Source organism: Corapipo altera, unplaced genomic scaffold, assembly GCF_003945725.1.
Source record: "Corapipo altera isolate COAL_440 unplaced genomic scaffold, ASM394572v1 0, whole genome shotgun sequence".
Taxonomy (NCBI): domain Eukaryota; kingdom Metazoa; phylum Chordata; class Aves; order Passeriformes; family Pipridae; genus Corapipo; species Corapipo altera.
Window position 1 is genome coordinate 87,886,486 of NW_020884872.1, and position 26,257 is coordinate 87,912,742.

Here is a 26,257-nt window from a genome sequence, read left to right on the forward strand (position 1 = left end):
AGGCTTGATGGTGGTTCCTAAAAACAAACTGCTACTCATTAAATTAAGTGATCGTGATTCTTAATGGACCAGTGAATGCTCTGCAGTCCATTTGGTACAAGTAAGAAAGTCTAGGGACGTGAGGCCTTTCTACAGTGTACTCAATATGGGTACTCCTGTATGTTCTGGACTAATAAAGTAGGTAGAATAGGGCATTTTGCTAGGTAGCATATAATTATAAACACAGAGCTGATGTTCTACCAGCAAGGAAACTCTACTGTGAAAGTTCAATTAGGGGGGAACCCTAGGCTCTTTCATTTCGCCTTGTAACTGAACTACTCTTAAGAACACTACGTGTATCACACTTGAAGGAGTAATCATTGCAAACCTGAAGCAGATTTATGTGCAGTTCTCAAATTGCTTGTCTTTACTGATTGTAAATTAGCTTTTGCAGTTCTGGGTGTTTGATGGTGCTTTCCTTCTCTCTTAATTCAGTTTGTCTACTAGTGCAGAGGGAGGGCTCTTCATTTTTCCTCTTTCCCCAACATAGAAGAAGAACCAAAACTTTAATGAAGCATCGTGAAACTGAACCAATCTTTACGATTTCCTTTAATTGAAAACTACTGCCAGTATGAAAATCCTGGCTAGCAATTAAGGGAATGTGACAACTTTGCCAGTCATTACATAAATACTATGGAACACTGGGTTTCCTACTGTCATTAGCTGCAGTGAACACAATGAAGCTATACACAGGAGCGAGCACTACTCTGATGATAAATGTTTGCATTTCCAATTAGCGCTGAACTGTTGTGGCATTTTCCCTTCAATCTAATTGAGGCTTTTGGATGGCTTCATCCACTAATGATAATTGGGTTGTCTTCTTGCTCTTTACTTTCCCAGCCACAAAAGAGTTGAATGAGTTAGGAACATTGGTTTCCTCTTTGCAGCTCTCTGTCTTGATGTTTCTTCACCTCAGAAAAAAATCAGTTTTTAGAGGTTAATACAAACTTTCAGCTATTTACGTACTGTGGCTTTTTGCTAACCACTGCGTTGCAGTGTCCTCTGTGCCTATGGGATGTTGTTGACTTGATCTGACAATGTTCTAGTTTTCTGACATATTTCTTACCCCCACTCCCACTGCTAAATGGCAAATCTCTGCATTTAACAAGCTGCAGTTTTTGTAAATATGTACATGTATTTAAAATGTGAATACATTGTAGTGTGAATTATTCCACATTAGGTGATAGCAGGGCTTAATTCTGTGCCCTCTGCTCTACATTCATCTTCTGGATTGAAAACTTTTGAATGGAAGAATGATTAATGATTTGGCTGCCTACAGTTGCTGTTGCTGCTAATGTGTAGTTAGGACTCAGAGCCAAGTAACTTAGGTGCAAAGTAGTGGGGGTGTGTTTAACTGTGTGGATTAATATATTTTCTTTATGCTGCATCTGATCATTTCCTCTGGAACACAGATTTCCTCCAGGAAACCTCTTTATATGGGCTTTGGGTATACTTTAACATAAGAGGCCTTTATTTTTCCCTCCCTGCTTAGCAAGCTCTGACTCTAGCAACTACTTTGACTGGTGTGGTTGAAGCCCTGCCTTCTTGTGAGCTAAAGCAGAACTGGAGCCAAGGCTGCTCCGTACTGTGCTGGAAAAGGGAGCCTGTCCTGACATTTGCAACAGCACACTTGCTTGTCCAGTCATGTGGCTGGGGGAAGGGAGACAGCACTTCTGGGGATGAGGAAATAAGGAGAATGATTTGTGGGCTGAGAGCTTTTAAAAATGATACTCTTGGTTCTTTCTCTCTCAGCTTGGATTTTTTTTTTTCCTTAAATATGGATGCAATTTATTTCTCTTGGGCTGTTTAAAAGCACTGCTAGAAATGGGTAAATGCTCGGTCAAAATGAGGAGGCTGCTACCCAGGGATGGGATTGGCCGGGGCTGATCTCTGCAGCTTTCAAAGCTTGAGTAGCGGAGCACAAGTAACGTGAGTTCATTGTGTATTACAGGTACTTGGGCATAGCTGGCACTGATTGTGAAATGGTTATTGTCTGACACTGCCCATTTGTGAAGCAACCAAAGCTACGTTTTGACATGGCAGTTTAAGCTGGCATTGCCTCTGTGGTTTTGGATCCAAGCCTAATGTCATGGAAAGGGCTTGACCTGCCTCTGAGCTACTGAAACCCTCCGTACTGTAGGTTACTGTCACAGTGGACATGCATGGGCCCACACTGTAGAAACGGATGAACACTGGGCCTTGATTATTTAAAAAAAAACAGAAAGAAACTTCCTTAGCTTGAATGAAAGGAGAACTCTGTTGCTAGGAATCGAGTGGTTATAATTAGTCTGTTCTCTAGAAGCGTATCTGTGCAGTAAGATGGGTTAGCATGTATATCTGCCCAGGGAGAGATTTTACAGCTCTCCTGCCTGCTGCAGTGATGTCCATGTCCTCCTGCAAAATAGGGGTTAGGGAACCCCACCTGGAAGTTCTTGCATTTAGCCCAAACTGTTGGGGCTAAATTAAAGGCTAGTTTTTTTAAAGAATCCTCCAGGCTTTTGGATTTTAAAATTCCAACCCATGGAATCCTCCAGCCTTCCTGTTGAGTTGTAACTGGTCAGTCATCCTTTATTTCTAGCACTATGGAAATAATGCTGGCAGTGGAGCAAAACTGCAACTAGTAGTTCACCATCTGCCATGAGAGTATGTCTCCCTTCCCCCTCCTCACACCCACCCATAGGGCTATAGCAGTGGATACATTCTTTTCTAAATGTATACTGATGTTTAGTGATTATTTCATTTAATTTGGTGATTTCTTCTGCATCTTTAGGTGTTGGTAGCACCTGCAGTGGGCTAACAGGAGAGTTCTCAACAGACATCAGCAAACACTGCTGTTTTGTAATTATTTATTAGAACTTTATGAAAACCTGTAGTTTTGGGGTTTTGTCTTGTTTTAATTCACATGTAAATGCTGGGTCTGGGGTGATGCTTTGCTAGTCCTTGGGGTTTTTTTGTTTAATTGGCACACTGGCACAGTGCTCAGATGTGCAGTCCCTGGCTGGGGGAACAGCTACATGCTACAGTTTCTGAGGGTTTTTTTAATCACCTCTAAATTTGGTGATTGGTCTGTCCTCCCTCGGGGTGTGTATAATGCTGCTGCCTTTTTTGTGACAGCATGTGTTCCAGGTCCCATCTGCTGTCGGGTGGAAGAAGAGGACAACTCTTGCCTCTTTTTCAAGTGGAACATGTGGGGTGCCTTTCCTTCAGTGTGAGACTGGTGTTTGAGACTTAGTCCCACATAAAGTAATAAAAACCAAATGAGTGGCTTTTCATCCTGTGTCGAAACCCAGCTGGTAAACTCTGGTGTTACTTCTCTGCTGGGATTTGAATGAAAGTTTGACACACAGGGAGAAATCTGCTGCTTGCAATGTATTTGAACAGAGCAGGGGATGGTTTGTGCTCTTTCTCACCCGGGCACTGCAAAGGGGAAGAAGGAAATTTTAACTGTGTATGTGCACCAGCAATCTCTAGCCATGGGGTGGAAGGATGCAGGGATACTGGTGCAGAGGTAAAGTGCTTGTTCTGATCAGGATCTACTCAATTAAGACTTTCTGCCTTTTTTGTGGGAAAGACACCTTTTCCTCACCCTGCCATCAACAGAATAATAGCATCTTGGGAAAGTGTGAGATTTCCTTCTGTTAGTAGGCAGAGAGAGAAGAGCAGTTGCTGAGCATCTTCCTCTCCCCTCTCTTGTTTAATGTAGTTTATTCATCTGTAAGTTGTAGTAAGTAACTTACAAGTACTGCCTTGCCAGACTGCATGAATTATAGATGGCTCTTTTATGAGTTTCCATGTTGACTCCTGCAATTAGTGTGCATTGGACGTAGTTATCTTTATGGCATCTACTGTAGCATAGGTTTCAGCTTCTCTGACTTTTTAATTGCTTTCTGTTTTAGCCATCAGTCATCTGTCTGTCTTGCTAAGGAATGCAAAGAACACAACCAGCTTGATAGAAACTTATAGTTCAGTGTGGAGCAGCAGGTTTGAAATGGTGTAGTTAACTGGAAGGAAAAATGACATACACAGAGGATCTCTTTTCTCTCTCTTTTATTTTATTTGTGTGTGTGTGTTACACAGAGTAGTACCAGAATGTTTTTCATAGGCTGGGGTCCCACTCTGCTAGGTGAACATCTCAGGAGGCTGTCCCTATGTTAGGGGACTGTGCCTGTGTAACAGTTTACCCCTGTAGTTTAGGCATTAACTTCATTATTGACAAGATGTGTAGATGTGGTTCTTGAGAATATAGTTCAGTGGTTAACACAGTGGTTCTGGGTTAACGCTTGGACATGATGATTTTAGAGGTCTTTTCCAACTTTAATGATTCCGTGATCATCCTAATACAGATCTTTGCATGTGTGTGTACTCTGAACTGTTGGATGCCCCTGCTAGCACTTGTGGGTGCTGTCTTCTGTTCAGTACCTCTGCTTGCTCTGCCTTGAAATGCCAAGTGATTTCCTAAGTCTCTTGTCCCCTTGTGATGGTTGTCTGTTGCTCTTTCCTGTCTGCAGAAGTGTTTTGTAGGTGTGAAAGGAGAGTTTGTCAGGTTTGCTGTTGGACTCCGTTGAGGCTGGGGCAATCAGATTTAGCTAGTGGGCTTCAAAAGTTGATGGGGAGGGACAGGGAGCATTCGAAGGCCACCATAACTTGACTTACAGCAGTCACAGATTGCAGTATGTAATAAAACCTTCCCTAAGTACTATGTGCTGAAACAGCTTGAACTTTCAGTATTCCCAGATGTCTACAGAAACAATAGTCCTACATCATGGCTTTGCCTTGCTAGTGCTGTCTGCAGGGTTTGGTTTAAGTGCTGGTATTTTAATATATATATAGTAGTTGAGAATAATTGTGTCTGCAACTAAAATGTATTCCCTCGTCTGACTCTGGCTGAAAAGTTCATGTGCTGTTTCCTTGCTTCCACTGTTCACTTAATCATACTGTGGAAACATAAGATGGATTTCTCAAAGCAGAGTTGTGCTGGTGTGAAGAAGGAAATAACTCAGTCCAGTGATGCTTTGCATTCCTGTTGGGATGGACTGTGCCGAGCAGAGTGACTCATTTCACTGGCGTAGCGCTGATATTATGCCCGCTGGTGAAGCAGTTGCCTGGTGCTCTGAACTTGAGCAGCATCTACATGTGGGGAGGCTCTTTGAAACCTACTTACATGTGAATTGGCAGGAGATTATTTTTGGAAGAAGAGAATTTGCACAGCCAGCTAGGCTACAATGAAGGAGACTGCCACCTCTGTCACCACTTGGCATGGCTCTGGGCTCCAGGCTCTCAGTTCTGAGATGTGGGTATAATTCTGTCAGGAGAGGGTTTCAGCCACATACTTTGAAGTCAATAGAAGTTTAATGATGTTGCATTTGGGGATGGACTATGTCTCTCTCACAGTGGGAGGACTCACGTAAGCAGGTTTTTGGATTTCCCTTTAAATATGTAGTGGCACGAAGCTTTTGAGAGCCCTCTAGGATAGTGCTGCTATTACAGAGGAAAACTTCTGTGGCAACAGTCTCTTAATTTTGTGAGTCAAAGGATTCTTCTCACCCCTCCATCTCCAAACAGATTAAATAGCTCATGTAACTCCAAACATAAGACTTTGATGAAGAGAAAGGTCTGGGAGTTTGAGCAATGAGGGGGAAATGAGACCGTGTTCTATAGGCTTTGTCTATGCAAAAGTTGCAGTTATCAAATAGGTGTGAAACAATATTGTTTGTTAAACTATGTAACTTCTCAGCAGCTACTTGCTCATTCAGGGAATAATGTAAGATAAACAAGAGTTTGTACTGTCAGTGTTTCTAGCCCTGTGGTAACACCATAATTCACATATGTGCTATCCTTTCTGACTGAGGGATTTGAAAAAAATGCTCTTATATTGAGAAACTGAGAGCAGATGTCCCTTTGCACTCGTGGAACTGAGAGGGAGGATGCATGCCTTTCAGAGGTTTTTCTTAGTGTCCCTTTTTGGTTTTTTTGCTTATGTTCTTTTTCCTTTGCCCAGCACTAGGCCAGCCTCTACCTGTAATCTGGTTTCTGTTTTATATTTTTTTTATTCCTCACTTCTTTTTCTCCAGCCTGGAGCTACATACTGCTCTATTTCAGTCTCATGTTACATCCATTTCCCAACACAAACCTTGTAAACAAAGTAAACTTTACTCTGTCCCCTGCTTAGTTTTGTGCCTTTGACAGCATCAAGCATCAATTCTCACCTACTCACCTCTCTGTTCAGTGGGAGAGGGACCCAGAAATGAGTCAGTCTCCATCCGAGTTGTGCCTGCCGCTTAGTCTGACTGGTGGGAGAATCTTTGGATGCACCTTTATTCAAACCCCCGTGGGGGTAAATGAGAGTTTTAGAGCAGCAAATGTGGTGCTGCTCCTGGGGAGGGCTGTTTGGCAGGCACAGAGCTGCTAACATTCATTTTCCTTCTGCTTCCCTGCTTGCAGCATATTCCTAGCACCTTCCCAGCAATTCGCTTTCTCATAGTAAAATAAGATCAATGCAAAGAATGCATCTTTTTTGTGGCGCTGCTGGTTATGTCGTTTCAAATGGTTTAGTTTAGTTGTGCCAGTTCAGTTACGAGCACTGTGATGTGCAAAGCCCGTCAGCAAGGCCCAGTATCTTCATGTTGCACAAGATGCGTGAGCAGCAGTGACTGCCAAATTTGTCAGTTGGGTGTTAGTTTAGACTTTTTTCCACTGCTTAGACAGGGAGAGTATTCATTTGCACCAACCACTTAATGGCTGGCACTCCAGCTGTCACTTAGTTCTGCTCCGTTTTATACTGGAGAATGGCATGAGGCTGAAGCACGAGCAGTGGGGGACACGCAGGGCTCGTGCTAGAACACACCCAGACAAATGCACAGCTGATTTCCCACCACCGCTCCCAAATGCTGAAACTGTCCCACCATTAAAATCAATACTCCAAAAGCTACTCTGTCATCTAAAATTCCATTGCACAGTTATATTGGAAGGAAGGCAGGAGGGCTCTGCAGAGGGATCTGGATAGACTGGAGAGATGGGCTGACTCCAATGGAATGAAGTTCAACAAGGCCAAGTGCCGGGTCCTGCACTTTGGCCACAACAACCCCCTGCAGCGCTATAGGCTGGGCACAGAGTGGCTGGAGAGCAGCCAGGCGGAAAGGGACCTGGGGGTGCTGATCGACAGGAGGCTGAACATGAGCCAGCAGTGTGCCCAGGTGGCCAAGAAGGCCAATGGCATCCTGGCCTGCATCAAGAACAGTGTGGCCAGCAGGAGCAGGGAAGTGATCCTTCCCCTGTACTCTGCATTGGTGAGGCCACACCTGGAGTATTGTGTTCAGCTCTGGGCCCCTCAGTTCAGGAAGGATATTGAGGTGCTGGAGCGGGTCCAGAGAAGAGCAACGAGGCTGGTGAAGGGACTGGAGCACAAGTCCTATGAGGAGAGGCTGAGAGAGCTGGGGTTGTTCAGTCTGGAGAAGAGAAGGCTTAGAGGCGACCTCATCACTCTCTTCAACTACCTGAAGGGAGGTTATAGCCAGGTGGGGGTTGGTCTCTTCTCCCAGGCAACCAACAATAGGACAAGGGGACATGGGCTCAAGCTCTGCCAGGGGAGGTTTAGGTTAGATGTTAGGAAGAAATTCTTTACAGAGAGGGTTATCAGGCATTGGAACGGCCTACCCAGAGAGGTGATGGATTCACCATCCCTGGAGGTTTTTAAAAAGAGATTGGACGTGGCCCTTAGTGCCATGATATAGTAATTGGAGTTGGATCAGGGGTTGGACTTGATGATCTTGGAGGTCTTTTCCAACCCAATCTATTCTATGATTCTATGATTCTATGAAAGAGGTGGGGCCAAAGCTTTTAAAAAGTTCCCTGTGTGTGAAGGCTTGCTCAAAGCCTTACAGGCTGTACAACACTGCCGGCCCTCCTGTTGAGGAGTGTGAAGAAACTAGGAATCAACTAAGTGGAGGAGAAGGTGGAGCTGCAGACCAGCCCACAGTTACGGAAACTGCTTTCAGCAAAGTCTGACACACTGCTGCTGAGTGACTTCTGTGGGGTAGTGTTTGCCTTCCTTAACTCCCCACAGCGGTCAGAGCAGCATGTCTTGCCAGTTACAGTGAGCATCAGTAGCTTGACTGAAGAAGAGTTTGGCTGGGTGCTGTGTGGTCATAGGACTGTGTTGTGGTTGTAGGATTTGTTTGGTGTGTGACTCAGTGTGTTTCCTCCAAGCCCATCCTATGGAAAAGCAGCTCCCTGGAAGTCAGCAGTGACCTTGGCTTTGTAACTGGACTTCTCACCTGTGGAGAGCAAGCTGCTTCTGACTTTCTGCCACCCCATAATTCTCCCTGAGTGAAACATCTTCCCTTACTGCTTGTGAAATTGGTAAAGCTGTTAAACTGCTTTTTCCACCCATACAGAAACTGTTCCTGCTTTGTTCTGCAGTTAACTCCCAACTTACTATATGAAAATATAGTGCAGATGAATTGCAGTTTTCAGAAGGGTCCTGCTGCAGCCAGGCTGTGTCCGGAGTAATGCTGATCTCATTTGGGTGGAACAAGCTAGTTATTGCAGAATAATCTATTGCTGTTCCCAAGCTTCCGTCTTTAAATCTGCACAGCAGGGATTATTTACTTACGGATTTAAGTGTGTGTTGGGGATCTAGTTTTGTTTGACTCGCCCAACAGAACAAAATGCTGTCAACTTTCTGGCAATTTGAGTTGCCCCTGAAGTGTGCTGTTATTGCAGGAAGGCCAGGGCTGGCTTGAGACCAACAAGGGCCACGGCACTACATCTGAGGTGATGTGGGTACAGCTCACGGCTTCCCGACCGTCTCTACCTCTGAACCTGTTCAGCAGCTTTGTGGCAAAGGAGCCTGAGCAGCTGCATCAAGACTCTGGGTGTAAACTTCAGTCCCTCTGGATCGTGCTGTGCTGGAGACTGATGCAAACCTTTTGACATAGTTTTTAGGGGAACTGCAGTGGATCTAAGAGGTCTTATGAACTCATCAACTTGTTGACTCCTCTCGGGTATTCCTGCCCTTTGCTACCTTGTATTTACTGTTCTGCCTTCCCACCCTGCACTTCTGCTCCATGATTTGCTTGAGGATTGGCTGTATTCTGAAGCAGGCTTTTCTCAGTGATCTAAAATTCAAATGCTTGAACGTAGTCTTGTTAACAGAAAAAAACATTTGGAGCTTGAGTAGAATTTGTTGTGCTGGCACTGAGTTTGTGTTGATATCACCATTCCTGGAAGTGTTGAAATAGCATGTAGATGTGGCACTTGGGGATATGGTTTAGTGGGGAACACGGCAGTGCTGGTTTAATGGTTGGACTTGATGATCTTAGAGGTCTTTTCCAACCTTACAAAGTCTATGATTCTATGAGGTTACAGGTTAGGCTGCAAATACCTGCTTGTGATTTGACAGTGTGTGATTCTAGTTTACAGTAAATAAATAAATAAGGCTTCTAATTTATTTTCTTTTTGCAATTCCCAGTAACGGCCTCCTCAACTGAAGATGTCTAACAATGGTGTTGAAACGGAAGACAAACCACCTGCTCCTCCGATGAGAAATACCAGCACTATGATTGGATCGGGAAGCAAAGATCCTGGGACTTTAAACCATGGCTCAAAACCTTTGCCTCCCAACCCAGAAGAAAAGAAGAGGAAGGATCGATTTTACCGATCTATTTTACCAGGAGATAAAAGTACAGTACTTCATCTCTTCTAATAAAGCTTCTGTCTGAACGTTGCTCGGCTTGAATGTAGTCGAGCACTTGATGCTTGGTGATGGTTTAGGTTTTAGCAAATGTGGTGTATTTGTTTCCTGCACATCTGTCTTGGTTGTTTTGCAGTATATGAAGTGCTGGCTGTAGATTTGTTTTTTTCTAATAATTAATCCTGTCACATTTAATCCATCTCACTTTATTTTCATAAAATCGTAGAATCCTAGAATGGAATGGGTTGAAAGGGACCCTAAATATCATGTAGTTTCAACCCCCCTGCCGTGGACAGGGACACCTTCTGCTAGACCAGGTTGATCCAAGCCCCATCCAAGTGGCCTTGAACACTTTCAGGGATGGGGCAGCCACAGCTTCTCTGGGAAACCTATGCCAGTGCCTCACCACCCTCAGTAAAGACTTTCTTTCTAATATCTAATCTAGGCATGCCCTCTTTCACTTTGAAGCCATTCTCCCTTGTCCTATCACTCCATGCCCTTGTCAAAATCCCTCTCCAGGTCTCTTGGAGGCTGCTGTTTCCTGTAGGGGTTTTCCCATAAATTATTAGAACAGTGTCCCTGAAAACTGGGACTAACTCTGGGACTAGCTCTGCTACTTCTCGGCCTGACTTGTATGTAATGGTCTTGAAAATTATAAATTTTTGTGCCAATTACAAAGCTGACATTGGCATTTCCTTTGGTGAGGAGCAAAGGGAGGTCTTTTGCTTGTTTTGTTGTTTTAAACAGCAAATAATTTGAGTTATGCAAGAGTAACACACAGTCTCCTGCTAAACCTGTCATATTTTACTTCATGGCCATTTACCCTGTTCTAATGTTTGGGTCGGGCATTGTCTATTTGCTTTTAAGAATAATCTCTTACTGAAAATTCTTGCACATTTCTTGTGAACTGAAGGAATTTTTTCCCTGTTAAACGGACTGTAACAGATGGAAAAAGAGATAGGAGCTGTGAACTGTACATGAAATTATAATTTTTAAGATCGGGATATTTTAAAAACCCTCTCATGAATCTTTTGAAGTGATGTAAGAAAAGAAAAAAATCTCCATCTCCTAATATATGCTGGTTTCTTTTTATATCTGACCTATTTTTTTGGAGTTCTTCTTTCTAATACATCAGCTTTTTTTCTGTATTGCAATGATATCTGGGCACTGGGTAACTAAAGTCAAACCTTGATATCTTCAGCTTCTTGAGCATCAGGAGGGAGGCTGCCTCTTATTTTTATTAGTAAAAGACTAAGTGAAATGATAGTTTCACTAATTTAAATAAGCAAGATATAGGATCATTTGCTACAACATATTATGGCATTCATTATTATTATTATTATCTGATACTTTTGGCAACTCTGGATTGCTTTACAAATGTGGGTTTTTGAACCTGCAGTCCAGAAACCCACGAACTCAACTTAAAAGTCTGCTGGATTTTGGTTAGAACTTGCTATTATGAGTAAGAATCCTAAAAAACTGTAGGATTTTTGTGTTGGCTTACTTAAGGGAGTGGGGTTTTAAAATCTCTGGGATCAACTGTTTCAGAGAACAAAGAAATCACCTGAAATTTATAAAAGAGTGAAAGAAGTAGAACCTGAAATGCTAGTTTGAAATGGATTGTAAAGGAGAGCTGCAAAAGTGAATGTTTTGGGTGAAATCAGCAGACAGACTGCCACTGATCTGATGATGCCTACATTTACTGAAGATTGGCCAACATGGCAGATGCTTCAAGACATCAGAGATTTTCATTTAGCCAAGCCCAGCAGAGCCTTCTGTTGCAGTACACCTGCCTGAACGCGAGCGGTTGCTTCTGTCCTCTAATTCCTGTCAGAAAAAAATATCTGTAACACTGTCACCTTCACTCCAAATTGATTGATTTTCATCCTATGAAAACTTCTTCTAATCTCATGATGACAACTATATTCCCAGTGCCTCCTGCTGCTTAAATGTAATGAAATTCTTTGGTGTTCAGACACCTCTCTTTGGTTTGTACCAAAACCACTTTTGATGTTATGTGCTAGTTTGGCTGAACTAAAAGGGAAGTTGCTTTCTGTTCCGTTAAAGGAAAGTAGTTTTAAGCAAATCCATGACCTTTGGATCTTTAGCCAGGGAAGCCAGTGAGTTGTGTTTAGCCTCTGCTGGGGTTGCAAAGAGCCTGCGAAGATCTGAAAGGCTTGGCAGTTAATTTTGCTAGCAAAGCTGGCTTTTATGGGCTTTTATGTGGTAGTTGAGAGCTGCTGAAGTTGATGGTGCCAATCCCTTTGGAGAAGTGGTAGCTCTTTGCTCTGAGCAGGGAGTAATACTGGAGCGGGGAATTTATGAAGGTTGTGTGAGAAAGATGGTAAAGGGGTTGTGCTTTATGCAAAAGCGCAGCTCAAACATGTAGAGTCCTGCTGTGGATCAGGTGACAGACTTACTGAGAGCTTGTGGATCCAGATCAGAGGGGAGGCCAACAAGGAGGGACATCTTGAAGGCATCTCTTAGAGGTCGCTGGGTCAAGAAGAACAGTTCTACTCAAAGGCACTTTGGAAAGTGTCTCTTCCATTGTGCTACCCCTGCGTATAAGCAGAAGCATCATGTAAAGGACACATGGGGCATAAATCCAGGCCCTCATACATCTTTGCATACTTCTGTTGAGCTATACCCCTTGCTAGGCTGCTCTTGAAGTCTTATACTCTGCCTGCAAAATTCAGGATGTAATTTATAGTCTTGATTTCCTCTGTTCCAGCCTAAACTGCAAAACTCATATATAAAAAATATTGGTTTAATACTGGGTGGGTCCTGTCCAAACAGATGCAGGACTGGTGTGACTTGTTGCTTTCAACAGGAGTTGTGAACATCTGAAATTTCTTGGGCTCAGGAGGCTCATCAGTGCCTGGCTGAGGGCATGAAACTGGCTTGAATGGGGCATGTTTAGCTCCCTTGAGCTTTGCTGAGCTCAGCTGCAGCTTTGCTCAGAGGCAAGGCTTTACCCACAAGGTGACAGTTTGCAGCAACTGGGAGCCCTTTCTATGGTGATGGAGAGCACGTTACTCCACGTTACGAATGGAGTTACTCATCTCAGTATGGGCTCACTTCATGCTTCCTAGGTGTAGCTTAAGTTGCCAGAGCATCATAAGGGAACTTGAAGGGTGGGTCTTGTAACAGCATTGAACATAGGTTTTGAATGAGAAGGTGGTAAGGTGTTTGTGGTGGTAGGTAGGTCTTCTTAAATAGATATATAATTCCTTTTTTCTTTTTTTTTAAATTAAGATTCTTCAAGTCTTTTTAATTTATTGCAAGGATAATGCAACCACTTTAAAGGTGGATTAAATGTTTAGCAAGATTGGGAGTGCCTGTCTCTTTAGTTCTTTCTACCCTTATACCCCCTGCTATGACATAAATATCTGCTAAAAAAAAGCAATTGTTTTATTAATGGTTTAATATGTCTAGGCTTTTAGAGCTGTCAGATCTGTCCAAATGTAGAAATAAAAAAACACCTAAGACTTCTGTAAAACAACTTAATGCCCTTAAGCTTTTTTAGGAATATGTTCAAATTTACTGTGTCAGTCACCCTGGAATGGTCCAAATGTGGGTGTTTATCAGCCATGCAGTGCTCCTGAATAGTGCTGCTGGTAGAGATGCCCTTTTCTTCCTCACCTGAGCCATGGGCTTCTAGGCTGAGATGGCACCTTAGTCTTTGGCTTGGAGGAACGGACTGATCCTGTAGGCAGACCTCTGATGCCTCTCTTTTCCTCTTGCTTTCCATCCACCACTAGTGCATGTAGGCCTCTGTGCTGCAGATGCTCACCATCTGCTAATCAGCAGATGTTTCTGTCTCCTTCTAGCTCCCTTCTCCATGATGGCTCCTCCAGCATGGCTCCTTTTTCTTCTGCTTTCCCCCTGGCAACTCTGTTGCTCTTCTGTGATTCAGCTTCCCCCATCGCCTTTGTTTGAAAGTGGGATCAAAAACAATCTGTTCCATCTTCGTTTCCCAAGTGGAGCATCTGATCCTTTTCTTTCTCCAGAATTACTCTGTGCAACTGTAACTCTATAGTGATACAAAGAGCAATGCCAGAGCTGGCCCTGAAAGAAATGGGATTCAGTCCTTAGGGGCAAGCCCTGACCCACTCTGTGCAAGTAACCACAGCAGTGTCTTAAAGAATTGCTATATTGAGTATTAGCCTCAGAGGCTTCTGAAATACTGGGTTTGGCATTCATGTTGCCAGAAATGCACTGGGGAATGTCAGCCACAAAATAGATTCTGTTTGGCTTTGGATAAAAAAGGTAGCAGCTGGGAAACATAAGTGGTTTAGTCACCTTCTCCTGGCTCTGCTGATTTTATAACTGCAAGTAGCAGCAAAACTGAGTAGAATGTGCTTCTTCCTTAAAGTCATCTCAATTTTTTGAATACAATAAATATTAAAAGGAAAGTGGAATCCTTAATACATCGTGAATATGGATGAACTTAATCCAAAGCATAATGATAATCCTGTTTGAAGACCTAAGTTTAAAATTTGCAGGGTACATCTGCTTTGATATATTTCCTTTCCTGTTTCTTTTTGACTTCTGCTTCTCACCTGCTGGATTCTGCTGTCTTGCTCATGTCTTCAAAGCTTGTTATTAGAACCACCTTTGGTTCATTTTGTGAGCAGAAAATAGAAGTGGTTTTGCTCATATAAGATTTTGTAGCAGAAGCACACATGTTATATTTAGTTTTCTTCATAAACTCTGTTGTGAGGAAATAGGATGAAGGAAGCAATTTATAAGCGGTACTTGTAGTTAATTTTGTCCCTGGCTTTATATGAGAAGCAGGTGTATGTTTAACAGCACATAATATTTTTTTTAAAAAAGTTGCTTAAAACAATGAATAAAAAAATGTGTTCAAAACTGCCTGGCTTCCACTTACTGCCCCTGCAGAGCTTTTGACTCTGACCTGTATAAGTTCAAGTGAATATTTTAGGTAAATAGCTCTCATGCTATTGAGTCTAGACATACTAGTTGACACTTTACATACCCAAAATATCAGTTTCCTTCTTTATGCTTGTCCTGTGTTACAGGACTTTTATTTTTGTTGTTTGCTCACTGTGGCTGCTCTTAAGCGAGGAAACAAAGTTTTTAAACTTGCTATTTGTCTGCTCCAGATTGAAATCCTATGACTAGCAAAAGGTATGTGGGGGTGTGATTGTGTAGGTGAATTGGAAGCTATTGGAGATTTTAATTCTTGATGGATTTATGGATTTTTTTTTTTGTTGTTTTTGTCTCTTCCAGCCAATAAGAAGAAAGAGAAAGAGCGGCCGGAGATCTCCCTCCCTTCAGACTTTGAACACACAATTCATGTGGGGTTTGATGCAGTCACAGGAGAATTCACAGTGAGTGAATCTGGAGGAAAAGAGAACTATGTGGTTTAGCTTATTGCTGGGAGGAGCCAGGACCCATTAATCTTTTATACAGTAATGCTGGAAAGGCTATTACCATCGTCTAGTTTGATGTCCTTTGAAACACATCTGCAGAGGTTACCCGCTAATTCATGCTGAGAGACTGTCAAACTTGGCACATCCCCCAGAGCCCTGGCTGCCAGCAAACTTTTCCTTTCCTGTTTTTTTGGCTGTTGTGGTCAGCAAAACATGGTATATCTCTCCTCCCTTCCCCTCTCTTCCCCTCCCTTCCTCTTCTAGAGCTGAAATACTCTACTGAAAACTACAGCATAGCCTGTGTCCCCCAGGTGGGGATCTGAGAGTTTCCCTTTGGGAGACACACAGATGTTTATAACTACTTATGACAGAACATATATGTGCTAAATGTCAGATGCTTTTACGTGCCAAGTTGTTGTTTTTTTATTTTTAATTGTCATGCAAAATAATATAAAGACAGAGTCATATTTCCCCATATTATTATTCTTCTTATTTGGTTATGAGAGAGTATATCATAGCAGCAAAAGTTGTTTGTGAGCAAGGTGTTTTAAGCTGTCTGTAATGTGCTGCTTTTTCAGGGACTTTGCTCCCCTACCCTGAATCACAGGTACAGCTTTGTTTTGCATGGCAGCCTCTAGACTTGCCCAGGTTACCCTAGACGTGCCAGTGAGGCATGACCTGACTCTTGTATCCAGTCATCCTTCTGAACAGGGAGGATAACTTTACTGCTAAAGGATCCCAGTCCCTTGCCACTTTGTCTATACAAACTGTTATTCTTGCTAGCGATGGAAAGGCACAAGTCTGGTTGCACTGTAGGTGTATTTATTTTCTGGCTGAAATTACGCCCCTGTAATGAAATTCTGAATTTCAGATGTGAAGTTAACACCACTGCTTTCCCAGCTCTGGCTTACAAACTGCTGTTAGCAAAGAACTCTAGTGCTACAAGAAGACCCAAATGACTGTTGCATGTTCATTGTGCTAGAGGCTGCAGTGTATGCTACTTCTATAGTCTTTCTTGGGTATATATAAATAGGTATATACCTGTGCATAAAGGATTTGGTTTTTGTTTTATTTTTTTTTCCTGAGGCTCTTCCTGAACTCTCCAGCTTTTGAGTTTCAGTCTGCAAAGGACTTGGGACTCACCCAAAGCCCCATGAGCAGAGTGGCCTTTACCTGTCCATGTAAGGAATGCCTTGTAACACAGGCAGTGGCTAGGAGGGCATCCGTTCAGCACCTCTTTTTCTTTCCTCTCCTCTTCTGTCCTTTTTTCTCTCTGTTTCCCTCACACCTTTGTGTAACCCCAAAAGCTGGGGCAGAACTGTGTCAGTGGGCGTGTGTTCTGTGAACCACATCAGACCAGCTGTGAGCTAACGAGGTGCATCTCCCCACAGGGAATGCCAGAGCAATGGGCACGTTTACTGCAGACTTCCAACATCACCAAGTCAGAGCAGAAGAAGAACCCCCAAGCAGTGCTGGACGTGTTGGAGTTTTACAACTCCAAGAAGATCTCCAACAGCCAGAAGTACATGAGTTTCACAGGTACATGGTGATGGTCCCATATGGCTGCTTTGCCCAACCTCCCATTAGTCATTGCACGTGGGATTTCTTTTGTTTAAACAACAAGCAGATCTGTCTTTTCAAGGAAGATGTCAATGAGATTCTCTGGCTGCTCAAGTGCTCTTCTTCCTTTAAAATGCTGTTCTGTTAATCCTGATGCCCAGCGTAGCCACAAAAGAGGAGGTCAGTCAACTAGTGAAATCCCCAAAACATATACATTTTCTATGCTTGCAGTCAGCATCTGGAAAGCAGATCCCAGACTGCTGGTGCTGAGTTCCCAGTCATGAAAATCCCTGGAGTTAACAGGCAGCTAAATTTTGCACCAGTTTCAGTTTGCAGGGTGGGTGTGGATGTGTCTTCATACATGCCTGGGGAGAGGGTCTCTCTATTCCCATGTGCCATGATTGAGAGATATGCCTCAGCTGCCTGGGTGCTTGATAACTGCTTGCTAGATTCCTCTAAAAGTCAAAGCTGCCAAGGTTTTGTGCCTCTTTGTATGGATTGCCTGCCCTCTGAAGGACATCTGCAACCACCACTCCTTTTCCGTTTCAACTGCAACTCCTTTGCTTTCTAGATACTAACCCCTACTTTGGTTCTTTTAAGGGGATAGAACTACGTTACCAGAACTGGTATTAATTAGGAAGGCTCCAAGCAGGGATAAATCTTGCCCATATGTGCCTGGATAGTCAAATGAGAAGCCCACCAGTTGACCCATGTGGTCCTCTTGTGCTATTCCAGGAAGTTTAGATGACTGAGATTGAACATCTTGCAGGTCATGAGCTAGCTGCAGTGCCTCTGCTGGTGACTTAGCTCATTGATAATATTTTGTGTGTGTGGATGGAGGACAGTATTCATTCAGGTATTGCTCTGGGCAATTCCACCCTCCTGCAGCGGGGATTTGGGACCTGCATTTATTTACCCTCTATTTCTATATCTACCAGGGATCAGCTTTTTCTGGGGAGCTGGGCATAATGCCTAGGTTTGGGAGCAGCCTTTTTTCCTGCCCTTTCCGAAGCGAGCTTGTCCCTTTCTCGTCTCCCCCCTTGCTGCTGGGTTTATAACTCATTTATAACAGTGTTACTATCTGTCTCTTTCAGATAAATCAGCAGAGGATTACAATTCATCAAATACATTGGTAAGCCTTACATTCACATTCTGTCTTGAGTTTGGGGATTAAAAAACTTGCAAAAACTAGTTAACTACATGCAAACTCATAGACAGCTTAGTGTTTTAAAATCTGAACTATATATATTTGTATAGGGAATACTTGTACAGGTGTGTTCATTTCACTATTTTTGAACTGATGGAAAATAAAGTAGACAGAAGTAGTTTTTTTTAGGGAATTCATGAATGGAAATTAGTGAATTAATTAATAGAAAGATCTCTGTTTTGATAGAAATTGATCTGTTCCTGTACCTAGAATATGATAACCACTGGGCTGTCAGGTTTTATGTCTCCATAAACATCTGTGATATAACAAAGTTTATTTACTAACCTGCAAGGTCTGATTGACCAAAACTAATGCTGATTAACCAAACTAATCTCTAGCAGAACAGGAAATAAAAGGTTCTCCTCCTCTCCACTTGACCTTTACTCAGTCCTTACCAGGGCAGGTACCACTCCTATTTGCTTTGTAAGGAGACATGATAAGTTTCTGTATGTGCCTGTGAGATGGAAGAAGGAAGACTTTCAGCTTAAGATGGTTCCCTCATCTCTTGTTTTCTCATGGCCATGCCATTATCTAGAATTGGCTTGTTCTGCCCCCTTCCAGAGGCACTGTATTTGTATCTGATCATTTAAGACTTTGCAAAAAGAAAAGGAAAATGTTTCTGCTGTTGTTCATTATTACATGTGATTGTATGTTGATCCTCAGGAGATCAAATATCTAAGACAGTTGGATTTTAGAGTAAATCCTGAAAAAAGGAGTAGTTACCAATCTACTGAGATAGCATAGCGTAATGGATTTGGAGGATATTGGGTAACCTTTAGTTTTGTGGATACTCAGGAAAATCTCAGTACATGAGTATTTTTCTTCTTGTTTTTAACAAGCTAAGCTTTTGTGTTATGTCAAGTGCACTTTGGCAATTATTTGCTGGGATGGTGGTGACTTCAAGTATTTTAGGATCAGTGAAATACTGTATTGCTTTCCCCCTCTTTCTGAGAACTTTATTTTAATACTTTTCCCCCTGCCACTCTTAGAGAACTGATGATGCACAAACAGAATTGGTCTACTGGGTTGAGGACCTCACCCAGTATATTCTGAAATGCTTACAATATAAAGAATGCCATGAACTTCAGTTTCACATTTAAAGGGTTAAAAGTGACTTTGATTTCTAATCACAGTCTCGCAAAAAACTCCAGATAATTTTCCAACCACTATAAAACTTAAAAAAAAAAAGGATTGTTCCTATTTTTTCTATAAAATTTTATGTTAGAAAGTAATTTTAAGAGATCTGAAAAGATTTTACCAGATTCTGCTTCCAAAATCTCTCATTACTTGGTTCTCAGTCACAAGGTGATGTTGGCTTGACTTACCAACTTTTAGAGATCTTGATGTGAATTTATAGGATTTAAAGACTGAAATCTCCATACTGCTTGGTCAGAGTTTGAAGCAAGTGGAAAACCAAAAAAGAAATATAAATAGGGACAGATATTTCCAAACCCTGATGTTGTCTCCAGAGCTGCTAGATCTGCTGTGTGGGTGTTGGGAAGGCAGAGAGAGTGCCCAGGCGGGTCCTTGGGAAGAGGATTGCTGTTATGCAGGCAGGTGACGAGCTCTGTCTGAACGGTTGTCAGGCAGTGCTGGACTGCACATCCATTCCCCATGAAGCCTCAGGAACTTTGGGCTTTGAATTTTTCAGACAGTTGTAACTTGCCAGCCTGTTCTATTATTGTTCTTCTGCACTTACTTCAGTACAATCTCTGTTAGGCGCTTAATCCAATGTTTGTGATTTTGGTTTTATTTTTGCTATTTGTGTAACCATGTGCAGAATGTGAAAGCTGTCTCTGAGACCCCTGCAGTGCCCTCAGTGTCTGAAGATGAAGATGATGAAGATGATGCAGCTCCACCCCCCGTGATAGCTCCACGACCTGAACACACAAAATCTGTGAGCAGAAATACTTCCTTCAGGCTCCGCTGCTGCAGTCGAGTCTCGGCTGTGACTCTTCATCCATGCTGCATGGCATGGTGCTGAGCCCTTCTCGGGAGCAGGAGGGAGGCAGTGGGAGCCATTCTTTCTGACAGAGTATCTTTGTATTATCACCTACCTAGTTGTGGGGGAAAAAAGTCCTTGATTAGTGACATTGGTTGCTAACAAAGTAGCTATAGAAATGCATCCCTGACAACAACACGAACAATAACAAAATGAATAGAAGTGTTTAAATCTTCATTTGACTTGTATGTTTTTCTCAACAAAATTAGATATACACCCGCTCTGTGATAGACCCTCTTCCTCCTCCTACCAGAGATGTGGCCACTTCTCCTATTACTTCTCCCTCGGAAAACAGCACAACAGCGCCCGACATGCTGGTCAGGAACACGGAGAAACAAAAGAAAAAGCCAAAAATGTCAGATGAAGAGATACTGGAAAAATTAAGTATGTCCTTGTTCTTTAAAAATTAGATTCCAGGTCCTACTGTGTTGGTTTCTCAAAATCTTAATAAGCTGAAATGTTTTGACATTCCTATTTTGAGGTCCTTTACTGAAGACATTGACATACAGTCACAATGCAAAATTGGGGGCAGATGTAAGAGGGGAGCAAAAATATATGCTGAGCACCTGTGATGCTAACTGAAGTCCCCAGGGAGTTACGGATCCTCAGGCTCTGCAAAACAAGCCCTGAATAAATAACATCTACTTAACTATGAAATCTGAGATTGTTCCACACCTTGTTATTCTGTAGCTCTGAAGCGCGAATGATTATATTGCAGTGTTAGACACAAGGTGTCTAAAGGATGGAGAGAAAATTAATGCCTCCCCAGGTTTGCCTTCCACAGTATCATGGTGTAAATGAGTTGGTTATTTTTAAGTTCCTTAACGTTGTGTGGGTGCCCAAATTGGTGGTTTTCTTCTGAGAAAAATGTCATCAAGTCTCTCACTTGTGTCCTCGTGTCTTTAACAATTCCTACCTTCAGTGCAAGTGCTCCTCTGCTGCTTGATGTTTTAGGGTTATGCTGTGGCATATCCAATAGCTGAAACAGCTCTTTCATGCAATTGATTGCTATCCTTAGCCTGGTCCAGTTTTTATTAAGAGTAGAGCATTTCTCATTCTTTGAACTATTAATCCTGTATTAATTACGTCCACGTCTTGCTTGTCAGTTTATATAAGCTATGTTAGCACCTCTATGGCCAGGCTGGTCTCCTTGGTTTGAGGGTATGCCCCTAAAGGTCAGTATTTTAGGAAGCAAAGTCTAGTAGCTATATGAAGCAAAAATTAATCTGAAGGTATAAGTTAAAAAAAATTAAAATATTCAAATGGTATCTGAGTACCTCATTCTTCTAAATTAAACCTAAATTGAATTGATGGCATGTTAACTGGAACTGCTCACTGTTGGAAAACTCGCACCTACTGTTTCAGAACAGCAGCTTCAGTCACTGAATTAGCAGGATCTTTGTACCATTAAGGATTCAAGCCATTTTTGTGACCAGATACGGCAAGCAGCAACTGTGGCAGGAAAAAAGTGCTATTCTAATACAAATACACCCGCTTCTGTCATAAAGAGAAATGCAAGTGCTACTTGTAGGATTGTTGGGTAGCAAATGTACCTTCTGACACCTTGCTTGCTCGAGGTGTCAGTTTCTAGATGTGGGCTAGTCAGAAATACATGATGAAGTTTTAATCTTGTTGCAAGTTTGTTTTTCCACTTAGGGCTGTGGAGCTGTACTTGTGCAGACAAGCAACCTTTTCACGTTTTGGTTTGACATAAAATGTTTTGGTTGAATAAAATTACTAAAATTGGAAAGCAAAAATATATTTACACATACCAAAGGTGCGCTAAAGACGTGCAAAGGTTAAAAGGAAGCTGCTAAATCTCCACCTCTCTGCATTAATGCAGCATTGGTGCAAACACTAATGAATCCTCACCTGACTTTTTGAAAGGTTGGAAACATCTCCTCTTTTTACATTTAAGAGCATTAAACAGGGCAAAACTGGCAACTGCCTCTGGTCACCACAGCCGTCTGTCCTGTCCTTGCCTTGGGGAAAAATTTGACTATTTCACAGTCTGAACTTGCAGCCTGTGTTTGGCTTTGAGGGAAAGTTTATGAACATTTGTCCAGAAATACTGGTCCTCAGGGCAGACAGCAATACTTCTGTAATTGTACAATGGGTTTTATATAGCCAGATTTCTCTTCCTGCCCTCCTCTCCAAACACGGACCATGTTCCCTTCTTCTGCCTCTGTCTTCCCTAAACCCTCTGGGTTTGGCTACTCTCCAGTGGTGTCCAAAAATAGCCTGCTCTTGCTCTGCTTGCTACTGGATTTCTTGGCTTAATGACCATGAGCAGTTTCTTTGCCAGTATACATCTGTTAAGGCTCAGCCTGAGACCCTGTGAAAGCAGCACCATATGTTGGCAGCTTGAGTGACTTGCAAACACCAACTCAGACGCAGCTCTGCATCCCTTGATCCTATTAGCCACCCTGGTGCTGTTAGAGAGGAGACTTGCTCCCAGCTGAGCTCCACATATTATTGGCTGTGATTTCTTCAGCCTAAAAAGGGTGTGTTTCCTGCCTGCCGTAGGGGAGTTACGAATATCAGTTAAAGTTTACGGCCCCTCACAGCCCTGTACTGCAGAAGACCAGGCAAAGTGCTTTTCCCTTTGAGGGATGCAGTTAATACACTTTCTTCTGGCTGAACAGCCATGTTAGGGGAGAATGAGCTGAGATTGTCCCAGCTTGCTTTCCAAAACCAGAGCGATGCTGGTAACTGCTGCTAAAACCTGTGCTGACTGTTGGGTTCCTAGAAGAGCAGCTGAGCATTGCCTAGGCCAGGCCAGGGGAGGTTTGGCTCTGAAGGGTCTCTCCACCTTCCCCCCTGAGTCTTGCAACCCAGTCATTGAGTCAGTCATGGCTATGGCTGTGCCAGTATGAAAATGCCATAAATATGTTTTCCTGCTGCAAACTGTCATGGTATAGGGAAGTCTTTGACTAGTTTTGTAAAACACTGTTGGCTCCAAGACAATTGAGACCCTGGCCTCCAAATTTAGAGATGTTGCAGTGCAGGGGCATCTTAGATCATCTGATGTGTTGAATCTGGGGGTGACTTAAAGCTGTAGTTTTCCAGCAAATAATTTTATTTTCATGTGTGAGGGCTGTGTACCCCCATCCTGTGCCTAGCAGTGTGCAGACACTGACTAGTAGTGAAGATTAAATGTTCTTAATGTCTATGTCCCACCATTTCTGAAGGGAAGTTCCTAGAGGGGAATGCTGCAGCTGGTATATGTGTAAATAACTGAGGACTTCCTTGGTGTCTCTCTGTCTCTGGATTTCTGATAAGTGGTTCATGAGGCAGAGCCTGCTGTGGCCATGGAACTGCTCTTACAGTTGGGTCCTATGGTGTACGAAAAAGTATTTGAAGAAAATCAGCTTTTTTCTTTTTTTTTAGGAAGTATCGTGAGTGTGGGTGATCCAAAAAAGAAGTATACGAATTTTGAGAAGATTGGGCAAGGGTTAGTATATGCTTCTTCTCTGCCCTATACCTTTCTTTTCCATATGCTAAGAAGGAATCACTGTAACTAGGCTAAGTTAGTTTGCTGGAAAAGCTGTTGGTGATACTTTGGAAAGTTTATTTAGTTTGGTTGTTTATTTGTTTTCTTCTTTTTGTTTTTAATTTTGGTTGTTTTGCTGAATTCCACATCCCCCCTAGGTTTTCTCCATTTCCTGGCAAAGTCTCAGAGACTGGGTTTTTGTGTAATTGTGTTTTAATGTAAGAAAATACTTCACTAGAAGATCAGGTTGATAAATGCAACTACAAATGGGGAAGGAACTGCAAGACAGTCTTCAAATTTCAGATTTGCTTCTGAATCAGCTCTTCTCGAGCCACGTGCTGTGCCCCTCTAAGCAGGGTAGGGGGAAAGTAGGGGTTGTAGGAGAGAGGAGTGAGGCAAATCACTGCAAATCACTGGGATCTGCTGTCAGTTCCATGTGCTGAGGCTCAAACTCCCATTTCCCTCACTACAAATGCTACATTTCTTTACTTCAGCTGATCCTATGTGCTCCGTTATCATGTTGAGCATTCTGCAAGCCCAGGTAGTGCAGTCATGCCACTTAAAGTCCACATGCCACTCCCAGTCCTAGAAAATGTGCTAAGTTGCTGGTTTAGTAGCAAGGGTTTGGATGACCATAGTGACCCTTATTAGGAGCTTTATTCCCCATAAATTCCCTGGTTTCTGCTCCAACAGCAGTCTTGGCTCAGAAATATTTCAGATGATGTTTACCACTGGAATTATTGCATGTAAAAGAATAAGACTGAGAGCACTTCGGAGAGACAAGTGGGAACAGGCATGTGTTAAGCTCTCACTCTTACTATGAGGCACTAATAAGTGTGGGTTTTTTCTTTTCTCTGTTTTGTTTAGAGCCTCAGGTACAGTTTACACGGCAATAGATGTAGCTACAGGACAGGAGGTAAGTGCTGCCAGAATACCACAGCAGTGGATTTTGGATTGTGTCCTGAAAGTTCAAGTTGATGCTACAAAATAAAGACTGTCTTTCAGGGATTCATGTCATTTTATTTTTAATGAGGTCTTTATTTACTTACTAATGAGGCATGGTTGAGTGGTCTGAGCAGAGAACTGGAAAAAATGACTTCCCAAGTTTTGATTCCTGAATCTTTTCATATTTATAAAGATTCTTTCTGTGACCACAGTGGCCAGAAGCAAATGTTTGGACTGGGTAGGTCCTCAGAAGAAGTTTCTCTCTTCATCCCCCAAGATTGTTGCCTATCTCCACGTTAACTCTTTTATATGCCCTCTGCTCTTTTGCTTCTTATGTTTATACTAGTTGATTTGCATAGAAATAGTTCCTCTCCCACCTGTTGCCCACTTGCTTTCTGCCCTTGAATTGTGAGACAAGAGATATCTGTCTCTTTTTTCCCCCTCACAAATACTGAAAAGTTCCATGCTTAATGACTGCATAATAAACTAATAGTGCTGGTTATGCAGCATCTGTGGAAACCCTTATTGCTAGATGCAGGATTTTTTAAAAGATGTAAGTGTATGGATTATTCCAAATATATTTATGGAAGTCTTCAACAATATCTGTCTACTTTGCGTTTGTACAATGTCAGAGTTATCCACCAGTAAATTTCATAAATATGCTTTTTGCTGAAACTCCTTCACTCCCTTTTTCAGTTCCTGAAGAATTGATACTGTCTAATTGCAGCCTCTGAGGAAGGGATGATGTATTTACTTTGAAACAATGACAAATTTTATAGGAGGAACTCCTTTGATGGTTTTCTGCTTTCTTTATGGACCCCTTTGGCGACTCCCATGTGAAAATTTGACTCTTGTATTACAACAGACTTTTAAATCCTTCCCGTTACACTAGTGTGATCAGACCCTGGATTTTTAAATCTGCATTTGGGATTGCTGTAACCTTGTCATGCTGTTGATCTGTTCCTTTCTGCGAAATCCACTGAACTCAGGAGCTCATAGAATGGCACACATTTTGGAAATACTGGACGGAAAATCCTTTATTTTGCACTATACAGGAACCTTGGGCAGCTTCCAAGCTAAAGAATACTGAAGATTTTCACTGATGATGCCTATGTAGTGTAACTCCAGCTGTTTATTTTGTATCCTAATGTATGTGACAGATAATGAAAGTGCCCCCGTGTGCGCTTGGACTGTGTGTCTGCCTCTGAGCAAGAGTGAGGAAGTACAAGAGCCTCTCTGAAGCTCTCTCAGTATTTGACTGGGATTTCTTTATCTGCATAAAATGCCTTCCCTCACTTCTTCATCTTTCATTCTCCTTTCTGGTCGTGCATAAAGAGCAGCAGGGGGGTTTTGGTTTTGTCTTCTTTAACTAATGTTTGGCAGCCCTTGTGAATACTGTGGAAAACCAGCATGGTGTCTGTCTGCTCTTGCCTTTTCATGTATTGGGATTTTTCTATAGTCTCCCCTGCTACACTATCAAAATGCTAATTGTATCCACCTATATTGGCACTCTTGGCTTGTTTCTTTTAATCCTCATTTTTTGTGAGTTACTGGAGTTACTGGCTCCCATCCATTCACTGAGGCCTCTTTCTCTGGAAGTAGCTGTTCTGTAGAGGCATAATTGCATTTCCATCCCTTTGCCTAGATATTGTACCAGAGACAGTCGAGTTCATACATCTATGAAGTATTTCTGCCTCCAGCTGTGCTGAGTAGGCTTACTGATTTAAAGGCTTGTCTGAGGGCCAGGTGCTCTCACGAGGTACTGGTAGTGTGGAAACTTGAATACAAGAGTTGAAAACATGTTCTAACTTCCCTGCTCTCTGCATGTATACATGAAGAGCAGATATCCTGAAGCAGGCAGAAAGCTACTAAACCAAAGGGCTACAACTGACAAATCCATCCCTATTGCCCTTCAGTTATGACT

General features: G+C 42.4%; 1 protein-coding gene across 6 annotated transcripts in view; it reads left to right on the forward strand.

Moving 5' to 3' along the window:
• PAK1 (p21 (RAC1) activated kinase 1) overlaps positions 1 to 26,257 on the forward strand; it is a 77,144-nt gene that overhangs the window by 33,911 nt on the left and 16,976 nt on the right. For 5 of the 6 annotated variants that reach the window (XM_027668137.1, XM_027667824.1, XM_027667902.1 and 2 more), the window contains exons 2-9: positions 9,509 to 9,719; positions 14,984 to 15,084; positions 16,518 to 16,665; positions 17,781 to 17,818; positions 19,674 to 19,790; positions 20,105 to 20,279; positions 23,286 to 23,349; positions 24,256 to 24,304. In XM_027668137.1, coding sequence (XP_027523938.1) covers positions 9,530 to 9,719; positions 14,984 to 15,084; positions 16,518 to 16,665; positions 17,781 to 17,818; positions 19,674 to 19,790; positions 20,105 to 20,279; positions 23,286 to 23,349; positions 24,256 to 24,304 — 882 coding nt within the window. In that variant the 5' untranslated portion in view covers positions 9,509 to 9,529. Of the gene's footprint in view, positions 1 to 9,506; positions 9,720 to 14,983; positions 15,085 to 16,517; positions 16,666 to 17,780; positions 17,819 to 19,673; positions 19,791 to 20,104; positions 20,280 to 23,285; positions 23,350 to 24,255; positions 24,305 to 26,257 lie in introns of all 6 variants that reach the window. The other variant, XM_027668062.1, reaches the window with a different exon arrangement.